The 20,620-nt window shown below is 38.6% G+C and overlaps 1 protein-coding gene across 1 annotated transcript in view; it reads right to left on the reverse strand.

Annotated features, from left to right (window-relative positions):
- Positions 1–15,219: 15,219 nt before the first annotated feature.
- The window catches only part of LAMA1 (laminin subunit alpha 1), a 149,897-nt gene continuing 144,496 nt past the window's right edge, over positions 15,220–20,620 (reverse strand). The window contains exons 60-63 of the mRNA XM_057527375.1: positions 20,163–20,316; positions 18,767–18,900; positions 16,172–16,394; positions 15,220–15,538 (exon numbers count right to left, since the gene is read on the reverse strand). Of these exons, the coding sequence (XP_057383358.1) occupies positions 15,378–15,538; positions 16,172–16,394; positions 18,767–18,900; positions 20,163–20,316 (672 nt within the window). The 3' untranslated portion in view covers positions 15,220–15,377. The remainder of the gene's footprint in view (positions 15,539–16,171; positions 16,395–18,766; positions 18,901–20,162; positions 20,317–20,620) is intronic.

Genomic DNA, 20,620 nt, shown 5'->3' on the forward strand with positions numbered 1-20,620 from the left:
CATTACTTTATAATCTCCCTTAATCACTATAATCATACTTAGTGTGGTAATTAAGAGCGAGGGAATAGGGAGAGGTGTACAGGTATAAGCACCTCTATTCAGGTTTCACTCTGCTACCTACCAGTTGTATAAGTAAGTGCAAGTTATTTAACTTCTGTAAATGTCTTAACCCAAGGCTGGGAGGATGAAGGTGGCCTGGTGGAAAGTGCTGCTGTCCCAGAGGAAATGGGGTAGGGGTATGGGATGGACATCACCTAAGCAAGTTAGGAGGGGAGTTTGCTTGCACTAGTGTGGCACAGGGTGAAGGGGTAAGGGAAAAGGGAAAAGAAGGATCACTTTTTGGCTAAGCATTCAGCATCGGGGAGAGACTGGAAGCAATAGGGATTAGACTGAGGCCTAGGTAAAACAGGTGACAATGTTTTCCTAACAACATGAGAACTTGTGGACAAGTGCAAAGGAACTTATGCGGATAGTGTTACTAAATATCTGTAATTTGAATAGTTGAAGAAAGTATGGTATTTATGGAAGCCATACGATCGGAATGATCATTAAGGTGGGCTTGAAGAGATGGCCTTTCCTATCCCTTGGTGTCTGTCATCTTTTCCCCATCCCTGGAAATCAACAAATCTTATTTTCTTCCTTTCTCCATCTTTTCTCTCTTTCTAAACAAGCCTTAATAAGGAAATTAAGAATGTTTTTATTACTAGCTTTTATATCTTAAAGAGTGGGAGAATTGAATATTTTACATTTTTCTTCAAATGTCAACTAAGCTATTATTGTATAGACTCTCAAATGATATTTTCCCCTTTGACTGAAGTCCCCTCACTTCTTTCTAACAAAATGTAAACATCCTTTGTTACTGAGCAAGGGCTTACTGCCCAATGCGCATGGAAGCCAATAGTATTGCACCAGCCTTGAGAAAATAAGAGCTTTATTACTAGGTCCACCAGCAAGGAGAACAGGAGGCAGGGCTCAACTCTGTCTTCCTGATCTTGGGTTTGGTCAAACTTTTATGAGTTAGGGAGGACAGGCTGGTATGCAATTTCTTGCAGTCAGATATATTGCATCAACTGTTGTTTAACTTAACTACTTAAGATTGGTGAAAAGACAAACATTTAAAGATAAATAACAATGCAGTTTATAAGGAGTCCTTTGCAATGCAGTAGATGCCCTGAGGTAAACCATGACTAATTGCCAGGTATATGTGATAAAATAATTCAGAAGTGGGCAAGAAAGGTAGAAGTGGGCTGGGAAGAATTCACATAAGAGGGGGAATTCAAGAATGTCACATGTAGAGAGATGAGAAGAATAAATTTTAGATGGAAAAGTATAACAGGCAAGAGTAATGAAGTGGGAATGAGCCAAAAGCAAAGATCCCATTTTGGCTGGGACAGAGGGCCAGGGAGGTAAGGAGTTTGGGATGGTCCTCTATAGACTGTAGGGGATGGAACTCTAAGAGGGTGGAATTTATCTTACAGAGCCCTTGAGAGGCAAGAGGGGGCATAGTGATATAGCAAAGGAGCACTTTAGCAGTGCAAGCAGACTGCACTGAGTAGACAGCCCCCTCAAGCTGGAAGAGACTGACACCAAGGTGGTAGGATAGATGAAGTCAGGAGGGCGTGACTTGGTCTGTTTCGTTCGTACCCCAGGACCAAGAATAGTGCCTCTCATATAGTTATTGCTGTATATGTATTTATTGAATGAGTGGATAAAGACAAAAACTAGCAAATGGAAATAAAGTTGGGAATGCAAAACACATTTTGAAGGGAAAAGCAGTAACACTGGCTGACTCGTTGGATATGAGTATTAGCATTATCCTGACATTTCTAACAATGGGATAATTTATAACCTATTGAAAGAATGATAGTAGCACCAATAAAAATAGGGAAATCCAGAGATGAAATTAATTGGGTGGGCTAGAGGTGGGGAGGAAATAGGCATGTTTGGACAAGGTGAGTCTGAGGTGCTGGGTGACACATCCAAGTGGAAATGCCTCGTAGCAGCAGGAACTGGATTTTGAAGGACAAGTCAGGATTGTGAATATTGATTTTTTGAATCTTTTGGAATACTTTGCACCTCGGATATGTTTGAAACCTTATATGTAGATGAGGTTGAAGTTAAAGACAGGAAAAACAGAAAGACAAAGTCAATATTGGAAATTTGGGGAGCATCCATATTTAGGGGATTGGAAGTGAAATTTATTAACATTTATCTGAGAAAAACACACTGAATGTCTGCAGAGTGTGAAGTCAAGCAAAAATGGAATTTTAGCATTTAAAGAGTATTTTGTACATGATTAAAAACATAATATTAAGAGTGATAGTGATCGATGACCTGAAATGACTGAAATGAGTTCTCAATGATTTAAGATCAGACTGGTAAGAGAAAAAAATATATAACAAAAATCAAGAACCATGTTTTATTTTTTGTGGGGAAAGTGCCCGCGTAGCAATAAATATTCTCTTAGCCAGCCTTATATTCACCTCCCCCGCTTCTAAGCCCACCCCTTCCCAAGCCCTCAATATTTGTTCCCTGGCATATTCTCCTGTTTTCTGCATGGGCGTGTTAGACAGGTCTGAGAAGAATTGTATTTATTTTTTAAAATTTCCTTCCAGAGTGTTTTGGGTCAGATCATATAAGCCTCCTATCTTTTCTTACCTGCTATTTGTACAGGTTTAAAATGACTACCCTGAGGCCTAGCCAGATCCTTAATCAATTAAAAATTCATTTCGCATCATTTCATAGACGGTAAGTTAATTGGAGAAATCTGAAACACGTGGAAATTTGTAGTTAATACTGACATAAGCAGAGATTTCAATTACCTTGAATATTTCACTTAATGGAGAACTGCAAACCCCCCAGGTCCTTGGTCAGTCATGTAATGTGATTGCAGGGACGGTGTCTTCCCTGCAAGAATGTTCAGTGTTATAAGCGTGCTTTGATGTATCAAATTCAAATGCCCATGTGGAATTTAAATTGAGTCTATTAATAGCCATAGGACTAAAGAGAGAGGATTTGTGTTGTCAACATTTTTAAATTATTTTTTTTACAACTTTATTGAGGTATATTAAGTACAGTTAAACAGCAGATACGTAAAATGACTGGTTTTGATATATGTATAGACCCATGAAACCATCGCCACTAACAAAATAGTCAGCAGTTCCATCACCCCAAAAAGTCTCCTCATGCCAATTTGTAAATCTATTCCTCTCTCCTTGACCTCAGTCATTTTCTAGATTTTTTTTTTGCTGTAAATTATAATTTTTTTTACTTTCATATTCATGAAATGGTTCCCTATTTCATGTCTGTTGCAATCATCTACTGGTTTTATGACACATGATAACAACATCACCCATAACAGTTGCAGGTATTTAGATGAATTAAGTCATAAACACCTCTGGGAACAAGAATGAAGGCATTTCTTTTTTTTTTTTTTTTTTTTAAAGATTTGATGAAAGTTCATAATAATGCAGTTGACAAGAAAATTAGTTATTTCTGAGATATACATTTTAAAGTAATAACTAGGATTATGACTTACAACATTATACCAAAACATATAAGATTTTTAGAAATTTCATGTAATGTCTGAAACATTTATATTAACATATTTCCATACATATTTCCATACAAATACAAATATAAGATTTTTAGAAATTTCATGTAATGTCTGAAACATTTATATTAACATATTTCCATACAAATAACCCAATTGAAAGTTTAGTATTAGTTGTTTTGTTTGTTTGTTTTTTTATACTGCAGGTTCTTATTAGGCATCAATTTTATACACATCAGTGTATACATGTCAATCCCAATCGCCCAATTCAGCACACCACCATTGCCACCCCACCGCAGTTTTCCCCCCTTGGTGGCCATATTTCCATTCTCTACATCTGTGTCTCAACTTCTGCCCTGCAAACCGGCTCATCTGTACCATTTTTCTAGGTTCCACATACATGCATTAATATACGATATTTGTTTTTCTCTTTCTGACTTACTTCACTCTGTATGACAGTCTCTAGATCCATCCACTTCTCAACAAATGACTCAATTTCGTTCCTTTTTATGGCTGAGTAATATTCCATTGTATATATGTACCACAACTTCTTTATCCATTCGTCTGTTGATGGGCATTTAGGTTGCTTCCATGACCTGGCTATTGTAAATAGTGCTGCAATGAACATTCGGGTGCATGTGTCTTTTTGAATTATGGGTTTCTCTGGGTATATGCCCAGTAGTGGGATTGCTGGGTCATATGGTAATTCTATTTTTAGTTTTTTAAGGAACCTCCATATTGTTCTCCATAGTGGCTGTATCAATTTACATTCCCACCAACAGTGCAAGAGGGTTCCCTTTTCTCCACACCCTCTCCAGCATTTGTTGTTTGTAGATTTTCTGATGATGCCCATTCTAACAGGAGTGAGGTGATACCTCATTGTAGTTTTGATTTGCATTTCTCTAATAATTAGTGATGTTGAGCATCTTTTCATGTGCTTCGTGGCCGTCTGTATGTCTTCTTTGGAGAAATGTCTATTTAGGTCTTCTGCCCATTTTTGGATTGGGGTGTTTGTTTCTTTAATATTGAGCTGAATGAGCTGTTTATATATTTTGGAGATTAATCCTTTGTCCGTTGATTCGTTTGCAAATATTTTCTCCCATTCTGAGGGTTGTCTTTTTGTCTTGTTTATGGTTTCCTTTGCTGTGCAAAAGCTTTGAAGTTTCATTAGGTCCCATTTGTTTATTTTTGTTTTTATTTCCATTACTCTAGGAGGTGGATCCAAAAAGATCTTGCTGTGATTTATGTCAAAGAGTGTTCTTCCTATGTTTTCCTCTAAGAGTTTTATAGTGTCCAGTCTTATATTTAGGTCTCTAATCCATTTTGAGTTTATTTTTGTGTATGGTGTTAGGGAGTATTCTAATTTCATTCTTTTACATGTAGCTGTCCAGTTTTCCCAGCACCGCTTATTGAAGAGACTGTCTTTTCTCCATTGTATATCTTTGCCTCCTTTGTCATAGATTAGTTGACCATAGGTGCGTGGGTTAATCTCTGGGCTTTCTATCTTGTTCCATTGATCTATGTTTCTGTTTTTGTGCCAGTACCATATTGTCTTGATTACTGTAGCTTTGTAGTATAGTCTGAAGTCAGGGAGTCTGATTCCTCCAGCTCCATTTTTTTCCCCTCAAGACTGCTTTGGCTATTCGGGGTCTTTTGTGTCTCCATACAAATTTTAAGATGATTTGTTCTAGCTCCGTAAAAAATGCCATTGGTAATTTGATAGGGATTGCATTGAATCTGTAGATTGCTTTGGGTAGTATACTCATTTTCACAATGTTGATTCTTCCAATCCAAGAACATGGTATATCTCTCCATCTGTTGGTATCATCTTTAATTTCTTTCATCAGTGTCTTATAGTTTTCTGCATACAGGTCTTTTGTCTCCCTAGGTAGGTTTATTCCTAGGTATTTTATTCTTTTTGTTGCAATGGTAAATGGGAGTGTTTCCATAATTTCTCTTTCAGATTTTTCATCATTAGTGTATAGGAATGCAAGAGATTTCGGTGCATTAATTTTATATCCTGCAACTTTACCATATTCATTAATTAGCTCTAGCAGTTTTCTGGTGGCAGTTTTAGGATTCTCTATGTATAGTATCATGTCATCCGCAAACAGTGACAGTTTTACTTCTTCTTTTCCAATTTGTATTCCTTTTATTTCTTTTTCTTCTCTGATTGCCGTGGCTAGGACTTCCAGAACTATGTTGAATAATAGTGGTGAGAGTGGACATCCTTGTCTCGTTCCTGATCTTAGAGGAAATGCTTTCAGTTTTTCACCATTGAGAATGATGTTTGCTGTGGGTTTGTCATATATGGCCTTTATTATGTTGAGGTAGCTTCCCTCTATGCCCACTTTCTGGAGAGTTTTTATCATAAATGGGTGTTGAATTTTGTCAAAAGCTTTTTCTGCATCTATTGAGATGATCATATGGTTTTTTTCTTCAATTTGTTAATATGGTGTATCACATTGATTGATTTGCGTATATTGAAGAATCCTTGCACCCCTGGGATAAATCCCACTTGATCGTGGTGTATGATCCTTTTAATGTGTTGTTGGATTCTGTTTGCTAGTATTTTGTTGAGGATTTTTGCATCTATATTCATCAGTGATATTGGTCTGTAATTTTCTTTTTTTGTAGTGTCTTCGTCTGGTTTTGGTATCAGGGTGATGGTGGCCTCATAGAATGAGTTTGGGAGTGTTCCTTCCTCTGCAATTTTTTGGAAGAGTTTGAGAAGGATAGGTGTTAGCTCTTCTATAAATGTTTGATAGAATTCACCTGTGAAGCCATCTGGTCCTGGACTTTTGTTTGTTGGAAGATTTTTAATCACAGTTTCAATTTCAGTGCTTGTGATTGGTCTGTTTATATTTTCTGTTTCTTCCTGGTTCAGTCTTGGAAGGTATACCTTTCTAAAAATTTGTCCATTTCTTCCAGGTTGTCCATTTTATTGGCATAAAGTTGCTTGTAGTAGTCTCTTAGGATGCTTTGTATTTCTGTGGTGTCTGTTGTAACTTCTCCTTTTTCATTTCTGATTTTATTGATTTGAGTCCTCTCCCTCTTTTTCTTGATGAGTCTGGCTAATGGCTTATCAATTTTGTTTATCTTCTCAAAGAACCAACTTTTAGTTTTATTGATCTTTGCTATTGTTTTCTTTGTTTCTATTTCATTTATTTCTGCTCTGATCTTTATGATTTCTTTCCTTCTGCTAACTTTGGGTTTTGTTTGTTCTTCTTTCTCTAGTTTCTTTAGGTGTAAGGTTAGATTGTGTACTTGAGATTTTTCTTGTTTCTTTAGGTAGGCTTGTATAGCTATAAACTTCCCTCTTAGAACCGCTTTTGCTGCATCCCATAGGTTTTGGGTCGTCGTGTTTTCATTGTCATTTGTCTCTAGGTATTTTTTTATTTCCTCTTTGATTTCTTCAGTGATCTCTTGGTTATTTAGTAACGTATTGTTTAGCCTCCATGTGTTTGTCTTTTTTACGTTTTTTTCCCTGTAATTCATTTCTAATCTCATAGCGTTGTGGTCAGAAAAGATGCTTGATATGATTTCAATTTTCTTAAATTTACTGAGGCTTGATTTGTGACCCAAGATGTGATCTATCCTGGAGAATGTTCCGTGCGCACTTGAGAAGAACGTGTAATCTGGCGTTTTTGGATGGAATGTCCTATATATATCAATTAAATCTATCTGGTCTATTGTGTCATTTAAAGCTTCTGTTTCCTTATTTTCATTTTGGATGATCTGTCCATTGGTGTAATGAGGTGTTAAAGTCCCCCACTATGATTGTGTTACTGTCGATTTCCTCTTTTATAGCTGTTAGCAGTTGCCTTATGTATTGAGGTGCTTCTATGTTGGGTGCATATATATTTATAATTGTTATATCTTCTTCTTGGATTGATCCCTTGATCATTATGTAGTGTCCTTCCTTGTCTCTTGTAACATTCTTTATTTTAAAGTCTATTTTATCTGATATGAGTATAGCTACTCCAGCTTTCTTTTGATTTCCATTTGCATGGAATATCTTTTTCCATCCCCTCACTTTCAGTCTGTATGTGTCCCTAGGTCTAAAGTGTGTCTCTTGTAGACAGCATATATATGGGTCTTGTTTTTGTATCCATTCAGCCAGTCTATGTCTTTTGGTTGGGGCATTTAATCCATTCACGTTTAAGGTAATTATCGATATGTATGTTCCTATGACCATTTTCTTAATTGTTTTGGGTTTGTTTTTGTAGGTCCTTTTCTTCTCTTGTGTTTCCCACTTAGCGAAGTTCCTTTAGCATTTGTTGTAGACCTGGTTTGGTGGTGCTGAATTCTCTTAGCTTCTGCTTGTCTGTAAAGCTTTTGATTTCTCCATCAAATCTAAATGAGATCCTTGCCGGGTAGAGTAATCTTGGTTGTAGGTTCTTCCCTTTCATCACTTTAAGTATATCATGCCACTCCCTTCTGGCTTGCAGAGTTTCTGCTGAGAAATCAGCTGTTAACCTTATGGGAGTTCCCTTGTATGTTATTTGTCGTTTTTCCCTTGCTGCCTTCAATAATTTTTCTTTGTCTTTAATTTTTGCCACTTTGATTACTATGTGTCTCGGCGTGTTTCTCCTTGGGTTTATCCTGCCTGGGACTCTCTGAGCTTCCTGGACTTGGGTGGCTATTTCCTTTCCCATGTTAGGGAAGTTTTCGACTATAATCTCTTCAAATATTTTCTCTGGTCCTTTCTCTCTCTCTTCTCCTTCTGGGACCCCTATAATGCGAATGTCGTTGCGTTTAATGTTGTCCCAGAGGTCTCTTAGGCTGTCTTCATTTCTTTTCATTCTTTTTTCTTTAGTCTGTTCCGCAGCAGTGAATTCCACCATTCTGTCTTCCAGGTCACTTATCCGTTCTTCTGCCTCAGTTATTCTGCTATTGATTCCTTCTAGTATAGTTTTCATTTCAGTTATTGTATTGGTCATCTCTGTTTGTTTGTTCTTTAATTCTTCTAGGTCTTTGTTAATCATTTCTTGCATCTTCTCAATCTTTGCCTCCATTCTTATTCCGAGGTCCTGGATCATCTTCACTATCATTATTCTGAATTCTTTTTCTGGAAGGTTGCCTATCTCCACTTCATTTAGTTGTTTTTCTGGGTTTTTTTCTTGTTCCTTCATCTGGTATATAGCCCTCTGCCTTTTCATCTTGTCTATCTTTCTGTCCATTTTCTAGATTTTTATATAAATGATATCATACAATATGTATTTTTGTGTAAGGCTTTTTTCATTCAGCATAATACTGATATTTCTAAGATTCATCCATGTTGTTGATGTATCAATTGTTTATTCCTTGTTATTTCTATGTAATATTCCCGTATATGAATATACCACACTTTATCAATTCTTGTATTGATGGACATCTGGGATGTTTCTAGTGTTTGGCTACTACAAATAAATCTCCTAAGGATGTGTATCTACAAGTCTTTGTGTAGATATATGTTTTTATTTCTCTTTGATAAAAACCAAGAATAGAATAGAATGGACATGTGGTGGGTGTATATTTAACTTTTTAAAGAAATTACCAAACTGTTTTCCAAGGTGGTTGAACCATTGTACATTCCCACCAGCAGTGTACAAGAGTTACAGTTGCTCAACATCCTTGTGAACACTTCGCCATTCTAGATGGTATATAGTTGAATCTTTTTGTGGTTTTAATTTACAGTTTCCTAATGACTAATGATGATGAGTATCTTTTCTTCTGCATTTGGTCATTCATATTTCTTCTTTTGTGAAGTATCCATTCATATCTTTTGCTCATTTTTAATTAGGTTGTTTGTATTATTGTTGAGTTATAAGAGTTCTTTATATATTCTGGATACAAGAGCAGGACTGCTCCTGATGAATTATCTTTTTCTTTCATCTGAGAATGTCCTTATTTTGCTTTTATCTCTGAAAGATACTTTTATATTTTCACTGGATGTAGAATTCTGGGTTGATAAACTCTTTTCTTTTTGTACATTAAAGATGTAGTTCTGCTGTCTTCTGGCCTTTGGGATTTCTCCTGAGAAATTCATAGATATTTGAATCAGTGTTCCTCGGTATGTAATGTGTGCTTTTTTCCTCTAGCTGATTTCAATAATTCTTTAATTATTTTTGGATTTTAGAAGTTTGATTATTGTGTTGAGGCATTGTTTTCTTTGAAATTTTTCTGTATGGAGTTTGCTGAGTGTGTTGAGTCTATAAATTTATGTATTTCACTAAATTTGGGAGACTTTTTGCCATTCTTGAAAAATTTTTTTTTGTTCCAACCACTCTCTCTTCTCCCTATGGGACTCTAATTATGCTATGTTAGATCTGTAGAAGTTATCTACCTGACACTCTGGGGTTTTTTTCAATCTTTTATCTCTCTGTTTGTTATGTTGGATAATTTTCATTGTTCTATCTTCAAGTTTGCTGACCCTTTCCTTTATCATCTACATTCTGATAGAGTCCATCCAGTGATTTTTTTCACTTCAGATATTGTATTTTTCAGTTCAGTAATTTTCAATTGGTTCCTTTTTCTATTTTCCATTTTTCTGTTGAGAATTTATATCATTTCATTCATTTCAAATGTGTTTACCCTGACCTTATGTAGCATAGATATAATCACTGCTTTAAGGTTTTTGTCTGATAGTTCCATTTTGAGGTTGGCATTTTTTTCCCCTTGAGAATTGGCCCTATTTTCCTGGTTGTATGTATCAATATGTTGAAAGATTTTGAGTTGTATCCTGGACATAACAAATGTGAATATTATGTATTGTAGACCCTGGGTCCTATTATACGTTACTGAAGAATTGTTGATGTTTTGTGTTTTAGTAAGAAATCGACTAGGTTATGTTCAGACCATAAGTTCTATCCCACTTTCTGTTGGTTATATATCAACTAAAACACACACACACAAACACACACACACACACACAAATGCATACCTTTCACTTGACTTCGGGAATTGCTATAAGAGTCAGCAATAATTCACTGATTTGCCTAGTCACTTTATCAGTTTAGGATTCCTGTCCTTTTTCTCCCCAACTTTACTCAATTCCAGTATAACAACGAGAGGAGGAAAAAGTGTTCTCTTTTAGGTTAGCCTATTAAGAAGTGCTTTCTTCAGTTCACTTCTGATCTCACCTAGAAGATTGAAAGATTTTCAGAGTCTTCTGAGTTTGAACATTTTTTTCCAGCCAGACTTAGTGAGTTTAGCCTGCCAGATGATTTTCCACATTTTGCCTTTCTCTCTGGTATTTTTTTCTTAAACTCCATGATCAATTTAATCAAACTTCAAAGGTACAGAATTATATTTATTTTTTTTTTATTTTTACTTTTTATAAATTTATTTATTTATTTTGGGCTGCATTGGGTCTTCATTGCTGTGCACGGGCTTTCTCTAGTTGCGGCGAGCGGGGGCTACTCTTCGTTGTGGTGCATGGGCTTCTCACTGCGGTGGCTTCTCTTGTTGTGGAGCATGGGCTCTAGGCATGCGGGCTTCAGTAGTTGTGGCTCGTGGGCTCAGTAGTTGTGGCTTGCAGGCTCTAGAGATGTTCAGATGTTCTCACCATTCAGATGTTCTCTCTCAAATTCAATACATTCAAAGCTTAAGTTCATAATTTTCCTCAATTTACCTCCTGTCTGTGGAACCACCATTCTCATTGTCCAAGCTCCCAATCTTTTACTGCCTAAAGCTAACGTACTGCTGGAGCCTCTAACATTCCCATACACCTCTCTTGTCCTTTATCACTGCCCTGGTATCAGCCACCACTCAATTAGTGTTGCTCCACTGGCTGACTCAGGCTGCACTCTCCAGCTAGTTTATGATTTCAAATGCACCGTTTCATCACACCACTCTCCTAATGGAAAACCCTGACACTTCATAAGGCATTGCATCCAGTCTCCTTCGTACCTCCTTAACTTTTGGGCTCTCCATGATTAGGCCCCATCCACTCTGTTCTCTCTCCACCTACCCGTTCTCCCACCTGCCCCCCATTATTCCTAACAGTCCCCTTTCTTTCAGCTGGGCGGCTTAGACCCATGTGTCATGGTTCCACACCTCCTCTCTAGACCCAAACAACACCGTACATAAGAAAGCACTTTGTAAATTGTCTGTGGCCCACAAAAGCTGCTGTTGTGCATTCTGCAAAGGCTAGTTACAGCTACCTCTTTAAACCTTCCCAGACCTGTCTTTCTCATGGTACCACAACTTAGCCCTTGATTTGTAGTGTTCTAAGGTGAGAATACACATGCCTCCTGGCCCACCAATTCTAACAGAGCATTTTATCTATTTTCATCTCAATTTCTGGTTTGGATACTAAATTGGCACTTAATTCATAAGCCTGTGTTGAATATGGTTGTTCCATATCCAGTCACATGTACATCATCCCTAATTATGATGCATCCTTTTAGATATGGTCATACAGACAGACAATATAGGAAAATCAATAAGGTATTATATAAATCAGGCCTCATAAAGGTTATACTGGCTGTGTAAAATGCATTGGTTAGTTTTCTTTTTCTTGTTGCTGGTGTTTAATAAAGCTTGTCTTTAAACCAACTGATCCTTGCACTTTTTTTTGCCAGCAGGTGTGACTGAGGATTAAATTTCACTGAGGATTAAGGTCAGTGTTATTGGCTTATCCGTATGTTCTCCTTCTTTTTGAGTCAATTTTAGTAATATTTCCAAATATATTCCTTTCCATGGTTGGTATCATAACCACACCTTACAGGTAGAAGATTGAGGCTTAAAAACAGCACTGGATACTATGGGAAAAAAGTATGGTGGTTCCTCAAAAAATTAAAAATAGACTTAGACTTACCGTATGATCTAGTAATTCCACTTCCAGGTATATACCCGAAAACATCAAAAGTAGGAACTCAAAGAAATATTTGTTTACTGGTATACAAAGCATTATACACAATAGCCAAAAGGTGGAAGCAACCCCAGTGCACACTGATGGATGAATGGATAAACAAAATATGGTATATACACATGATGGAATATTACTCAGCCTTAAAAAGGAAGGAAGCTAACACATACTACATCATGGATGATCCTGTAGGACATTATGCCAAATGAAATAAGCCAGTCACAGACAGACAAATGCTGAATGATTCCACTTATATGAGGTGACTAGAGTAGTCAAACTCCTACAGACAGAAAGTAAAATGGTTGCCAGGAGCTGGGGAGAGAGGGGAGCTGAGAATTAGTGTTTAATGGGTACACAGTTTGTTTTGCAAGATGAAATGAGTCTTGGAGCTGGATGGTGGTGATGGTTGCACAACAGTGTTAAAGTACCTAAAACCAGAGAACTATACACTTAAAAATGGTTAAAATAATGGTTAAATAACTTAAAAATGGTTAAGATATGGTAAAAATGTTTTTTTAATACATTTATTTATTTATTTTTGGCTGCGTTGGGTCTTCGTTGCTGCTCGTGGGCTTTCTCTAGTTGCAGCGAGCAGGGGCTACTCTTGGTTGTGGTGCATGGGCTTCTCATTACGGTGCCTTCTCTTGTTGTGGAGCACCGGCTCTAGGCGTGTGGGCTCAGTAGTTGTGGCACATGGGCTCAGTAGTTGTGGCTCACGGGCTCTAGAGCGCAGGCTCAGTAGTTGTGGCGCACAGGCTTAGTTGCTCTGCGGCATGTGGGATCTTCCCAGACCAGGGCTCAAACCCATGTCCCCTGCATTGGCAGGTGGATTCTTAACTGCTGCACCACTAGGGAAGTCCCAGTAAAAATGGTTTTATGCTATCTATATTTTACCATAATTTTAAAAAACAGTGATGGATTAACAAACAAAGCAAATTCTTGGGCCACCAAAAATAGGTTTTGAAAATAATCTGATGTTTCAATAAAAGCATCATGGGAAAAATTTGATCTTCAACAAATTATGTTGCATGTCTTTTAAGGTGTAGACTTTAAAACATTTTTTGAATTATTTGGTAGGGAGGGAAGGGGTATCAATCTTTTTAGGCCCTTGGAGCCTGTAAAGTGGGATTGCCAGATTTAGCAAATAAAAAATATAGATCATGGAATAGTTAAAAATATGTTCATTGTTTATCTGAAATTCAGATTTAACTGGGTGTCCTGTAGTTTATCTGGCAACCTTACGCTAAAGACCTGAATCCTGCCTTGCTGAGAGAGGTTAAGGAACCAGCATAAGGCCCTGCAGTGAGAGTCAGAGCCAGGTGTCTGAGCTGGAGCCCAGGTTCTTTACCATCATGGGGAGACAGCCAAACCAAGGTGGCTCTACTCGTGCTCTGTAAAGGCCAAAGGGGAGAGAGCTGGGTGCTCCCTTGAGGGGGTCTTCTAAGAGAGGCCTTGGGAATAGTTATAACCACGAAAGGCCCAAACTCTGTTTTAGCTTTATTAATAAGTGGGGAGGGGGAGAGAGGGGCAAAAGCCCATGGCAACTCTACAACCTGCTGTCTGTCCTGGTTTGGATCTTTTCCTCACCCAGTGTGATGAACCAAGGCCTAGAATGTCTGAGCCGTCATCTCCCGCTGTAGATGGTTTCCATAGAAACATGAACAGAAAGGCCACCCACGGCACAGTGAGGGGGCCCCTTGTGCATTTTCACTGCTGGGATGGCAAATGCCCTTTTCCTAATCCAGCTGTCAAGTGAGCTGCCTTAAGTCTGCAGTTGTCTGAATTCCTTAAATTGCCAGATGCTATAGAACAGACAGCACTCCCACAGTTGGCTGCTACCTTTCCTAATTATCTTCATGCAGTTATTATTGGGAAGGAATTGCATCAGCCAGGAGGTGCAGATGGCCACAAGGGTTCAGAAACGTGAGCAAGGCACAGAAGGACAGGGCCCAGGACCACAGTTGTCTTCCTTGTTTATGAAATTAAAATCTCTCACAGAAATAGAAATTGAACCTATCACCTTCCATATTATAAAAGCAGGTCATTTCTAAGAGTGGTAAAGACCTCTCTTCAAGTAAGCATTTGCAAAGTGCAATCATTTTTCTGAAGCAAACGGAATAGTAGCCATTTTGACTCCAGCCACGGCTGCAGAGCAGAACTAAAATATATTTGCAGGGAATTAAATGATCCTTCAGAAATCTTAGTTTAAAACTGCTTAGTTCATTAAAATATATTTATGGCTTTAAAATTTTCCTTCTTCTGGAATTTACACACATTCTCCCAGAAAAAGTAGCTGATCAAGGAAAACTGTCTCATCCCAAGGAGTGAAAATAAAATTAACAGTAAAAGAAGAGCTAACTAGTTATGATGCCACTTTTTTTTTTTTTTTTTTTGTCTTGCAAAATACTCTGTTAGGTTAGGTCCTTACCAAACAAGGATATATCTAGAGGAGGCTCTGCCTTCTTCCTATGTTCCCTTTGCCCTGTGACTTGCTGGAGTCTGTTTACAGTGCTTTTGGGGCAAACAGCTGGTGCCCTCTGCTGGAACGTACCCAGTAGTATTATTGAATACTTGTTCTTTGTAGGAATTGGAGCTTAACATCTTGATAAAGAAATGAAAGTATTCATACTCTGCTCTAATCTATTATCGTCTATAGTGATATTTTATTTTTTAAAAGTTCAAAATGCAAAACATGAAATACTGTCAAGTAATCAATAGAATATTCAACATTTTAAAAGTTTCATTTAAAAAACTTTAAAAAAACAGCCAGTGAATTCAATTTACATTTTAAACTATTTAATAGAGGTATTTGTTGTACATGTGGTTTTAGTTTGACATAAACAAAAAATTTCTCTCTGGAAACATTTAACCTGAGTTGGAAATGAAATCTGAACTGTAAGAGTTTTAATTCACCAAATAATTCTCCTCAAAATATAAATGATGATTCCCAACTGAGGAGTTCCCCAAAGTTCAGGACTCAGTCCCAGGACAGGAATGAGGGAAAACTCCTTGTAGGTCAAAAGCTGTGCTGAAGTCATAGGATTGCACTTGTGGGCCCTTAATTAGAGTGAGTTTTCTCAAACAGCCCCGGAAGGAGGTCTGGCTGCTCAGGCAGTTTTGCTTTACATCAGCTGTTTAGGAAAGAAGAGAAGATAAATAGTGTTAAATTTTGTTAAATGACATAGGTAGCACAATAGGAACAAAAATAACTTCTTGTGGTTTCCAGATCAAAATTAGAAGAATACTTTTCTACATAAGTGGCTTCAGTGATAGCAGAATTCATAGAAAACTATTAATAAACAATTTTAAGGTATAGTGACTTAAAAAGTCATAAAAGGGATTTTTATTTTATTAACATTTGTATCAATTACTCGGAACATCTAAAATGCATACTTTGAATCCAAAAATCGATGTGAGAGGATAAGACACATGTTTGTCCTCTAAAATGATTACTGACCCCTAAAATGATTCCCAACTTGGGGGTCATCTGGGAAGATCTTTCTCAGTGAAGTCATCCAGCTTCCTGTACATCACGTCTGATGTTCTTGGAGTCTTACCTAGTGATCACCTTATATGTGTAGATTATTTTAATTTTTCCAAGAATTCCTAGGAATTTGAAATAGACTTTCTAAAATGGTAAAGGATTTATCACCCAAGCCATGTATTTTTCTTCATCCCTGTTCTATATCCACATGAACTAATAAGACTTTCCCCAGTGGCAATGCCCCTCAAAAGTGAATGAGCAGAGCAGACGACATACGCACCAGGATAGCCACCAATATAAATGGGATTGTTGGTGTCAGCAGAGGTAGACTGGGTGTGTAGACTTTCAGCTCGAACTGCATTCCCATCGACAATCAGAACCACGCGATGGCTGCTTTTGTTTGCCTGAAGTGTGTGCCATTTTCCATCACAGAGAGTATTGGGAGCTTTGGGTTCGTATGTGGCTGTTATCCTACCAGCACCATTGTTAACATGAAACAAGAGCTAAACAAACAATAGACACAAGCAAGTATCTTGGTGAATTTTTCCCTATTTAAGGAACACAGTCCATTCACATAATGTTCTTGGAGTGGAAAAAATCAGAGCATTCTTCTAAAAAGGAGGGCTAACTATGAAAAACAAACAATGGTTTTGAAAAATAGCCTCTTAAGGATTCTGATGCTATCCTATTCCCGAGGTTTCAGAACGGAAAATGGCCACCTCCATGGGAACAAGCCTGAGCCACGATCTTAGCATTGCATCCTCAGATCAGTGCCTCATTTTCAGCACAACAGGAGCCCGTGGGTCTACTGAGGGTGTCAGTTCCTAGAAGTCGCTATAGCACCTGTGAAGGAACATTTACTAACTAACTCCCTTCTGACAAACCATAGATGCTCTACTATAGCAAGTGGTAGCACAAAAAATTGGAGACCTGCAGAAGGTGAGAGGGAAGAATTGTGACTATCCTGTTGTAAGGTTCTTATGCTATATGTGAAGCTACTCATTTCAAGGTAGACTGTGACAAATTAAAGAGATACTGTAAAGACTTGGGCAACCACTAGAAATATTTTTAAAAGAACAATAAATAATAAGCCAATAATAGAGGTAAAATACACAATACATCAGAAATTACATTTTTGTAACTGATACACTTCTGATAACATTTTTCAGATGTCACATAAAAATGTGCAAATGGCATTTCCCTGGTGGCGCAGTGGTTAAGAATCTGCCTGCCAAGGCGGGGGATGCGAATTCGAGCTCTGGTCCGGGAAGATCCCACATGCCGCAGAGTAACTAAGCCCGTGAGCTGCAACTACTGAGCCTGTGCTCTAGAGCCTGTGAGCCACAGCTACTGAAGCCCGTGCTCCACAACAAGAGAAGCCACCGCAACGAGAAGCGCACGCACCGCAACAAAGAGTAGCCCCCGCTCACCACAACTAGAGAAAGCCCCCATGCAGCAACAAAGACCCAACACAGCCAAAAATAAATAAATAAATAAATTTTTAAAAAATGTGCAAATGGATAAAAAAAAATTCAAAATTCTTTTGAAGTACAGCTAAGAAAAGATGTTGGCTATAAGCCACAGTGCAGAACGGCAGCAATAGGATGTAAAGGCACTTTTGTTTCAACATGAAGATGACATAAAGGGGGAGAAGAGGTAAAGGACTTGTGACTTTATTATATCCTCCCCACCCCCATTCTAGGATATCCTAGGGGCCAAAGTCCCAGTGGAGAGTAAGTAGGGAAATGTGAGAAACAAGCTAATAAGTTTGGGAGAATCAAGAGACTTGTTCCTTGCCTTCCAGGAGGCAGTAAGTAGCTCAGGAAGAGTCAAACATCATAGTCCCACAACAACATGAGTTGACCACAGTGCAGTAAAAGTGCATTAGGGAGAGAGAGGACCCGAGAGACCACCACCTTGACTCCCCATGTCTGATGAGTGGTATAGCAGACCTTCCCACGTTCTCATCTGGCCCTCTGGGGATAAGGAAGTTATAGAAAACAATTATGTTTTTGTATTAAAAAAATTAGACTGTTGTACATCCATCTTATGGAATACTCTGCAATAAAAAGAAATGAATTGTCGTCGATATTCACAACAAACCTGGATGAACTGCCAGGAAATGAGACAGAGTGTAAAAAGCCAATCTCAAGAGAATACATACTACATGATTTAATTTATGTAACAGTTGTGAAATAACAATCAGAGCGACAGAAAGCAGATCGGTGGTTGCTAGGGGTGAGAGATGCAGGGGGAGGGAGTCAGTGTGGATATGAAGGGGGTGGCTTGAGGGAGCCTTGTGGTAATGGTACCATTGTCCTGATTGTGGTGGTTACATGAAGCTACATGTGTGATAAAATTGTGAAGAGCTACACACATCTCGTAAACACATATAACTGGCATAACTGAATAACCTCTGTGGATTGAGCCAATGTCAGTTTCATAGATTTGATGTACTAGTTATGCAGTATGCTAACCCTGGAGAAACCTAGGTGAAGGGCGCACGAGAACCTCCCTGTACATTACATTGCAACTTCTTATCATCTATAATGATTTCCAAATAAAAAGTTAACAAATATTAGGGAGAGTGGGGCATTAGGTTGGTAACTTACTTTCAGATGGTTTTCAGGGAAAAAAAAAGTTTTTTGTATTGTAGTTGCCATTTTGCTTTACATTTAATTTCAAAAATATAAAAGAAATTATTTTTAAAAAGCTTTTTTAGGATTATCTGTTTTTAAATATTAATCAACCTTTTCTCCATTCCATTAAAGTGAATAATTGGAAATTTGGTTCTAGATATGTCGACTGTTTCTTAACTGCTCTGTCTCTGACACTGGGGCGAGGTGGGGGGACCCCATCCGGATTCAGCACCCACCTTGCCATTTACAATCTCTAATCCGATGGCATCCACTTTGGCGCTGCTGACCCCCAGGAGGACACCATTCTCCGAGGAGGTACGAAACTCCAGCGTAATGTTCACATCTGATCGTACTTTGTAGCCTTCTTTAACTGAAAAACCAAGGAAGACCCCCAGATGGTGGTGAGGCCTGCCCTGCCCAGGAAGGCCCAGGCTCAGAATGGCCTCAGGCTGGGCTGGGGGCTGTGCATTTGGGCTCCTGATGAGGGTCAGGAGAGCTGGCTGCAGCTCTTTCTCTGAATCCAGCTCTACCCCCATCAGCAAGTCATTTCCAACCCCCGAGCCTCAGCTTGCACCTCTGTAGGACGAAGCTGACTAGAGCTGAGGCAGGCACATCCTCTCAGCTACAGCCATGGGGGTAAAAAAATCACAAGGGATGTGATCCACGTAACTCCATCATCATCTATCCAGGAAGGGTGCACTTTATTTTCCCAGTACCTGCTTACTGGGTATGTCATTATTTGCTGAGTACATTAGTCGGAGTCCACACTAGGCTTTCTTTTAATTGAATGAATTTTTCATTCAGGTGATAAAAAAGCTGAGATAGGTTAGGGATATTAGCAATAGCAGGCAGTTGTTACCGTGCCCAGGGCTGAAGGAAAAATGGGAGAAGGTGGTGTTACTAGATCTTGGAAGCACAGAGTGAAGGAAGGAAGCCTGCTGGCTGCCCCCCTCCTCCCTCCCAACCTCAATCTTCCACTAGAGCCTTCCTGGAAGCCCAGGGCAAAGGGGCCCAGAAATTAGTTCCCTGTGATAGAAAGAAGAACGGGCCAGAGGAGCACGGTTCTGAGTGCAAACAGGAAGTTAACCAGCAAAGCAGGCATCTAAAATGGGGAGAGAATGTAAGATATATTACAAGGGCTAGTTCTAAACCTTGAGGACTCTACATTCTAAGGCATTTTAGATATTTACATTCCTCTACTTATAGCTGATTAATATTTCAACAGTCTAAATGGAGTTAATTTCTTCATCAAATCTGACTCACATTTGGCTGGCTGGTCCAGACATTTTATGCTACTGATTTTGAATTCAAAGGTCCTAATTAACTTGGACAGGGAAAGTATGCCTTATGTAAATTTGGGGAAAGTACAGATGAAACCAACACCACATGTCGCACTCTGTCTGGAGTGGCACCACTCCTGGTGGGAGGAAGCCATCTGGATAGCACAAGAGGTGAGAAGGCTTTTACACTAGAAGCTGAGAAACCAGAATACACTAGAACAATTCACGAAACATGGTCTTGCTGCAGCTTGTGCAGTGGGTCCTGTCCTATCACATAATTCTTGGATCCATATCATCTTAAGAGTGCAGGTGCGTCCCAGAGATTTCTTTCAAGATTGTTGATAATACATACCAAGTGCTGCATATCCACTTCCTTCAAAGAAAGTTCCTTCCTGGGCCGCTGCATAGCACCTGTTTACTGCAAATGCAGACACTGGGCTGTCCTTGTCCAGCTGTTTGCTGTTCACTGTCACCTCCCCAATGCAAGCCGGGATGCTGTGGGTGATCTGAGCCAAATGATGCAGGAGTAGATGATGGTGAGGACAACGAGAAGGGCAAGCACAAATTTTCCCTACACTTCGACAAAACACATTAAAATACTACCTTTCGGCTTTAAAAATCTAAGTGCCACAATACTTCACATGAATGTCTAACTTAAAGCTACTATAATGTAGTAAAAGGGTTTTATATTATTTTGAGTAAATATTGTGGAAATCAAGAATGTGGGGTTTTCTAATCTGCAAATACAAATTTGCCAGACTTTCCTGCACTGTACTGGGGCTAAGTGGCTGTAGAAAGGGAACTGTTTGT

The sequence above is a fragment of the Balaenoptera acutorostrata genome, chromosome 13, assembly GCF_949987535.1.
Source record: "Balaenoptera acutorostrata chromosome 13, mBalAcu1.1, whole genome shotgun sequence".
NCBI classification, from domain to species: Eukaryota; Metazoa; Chordata; class Mammalia; order Artiodactyla; family Balaenopteridae; genus Balaenoptera; species Balaenoptera acutorostrata.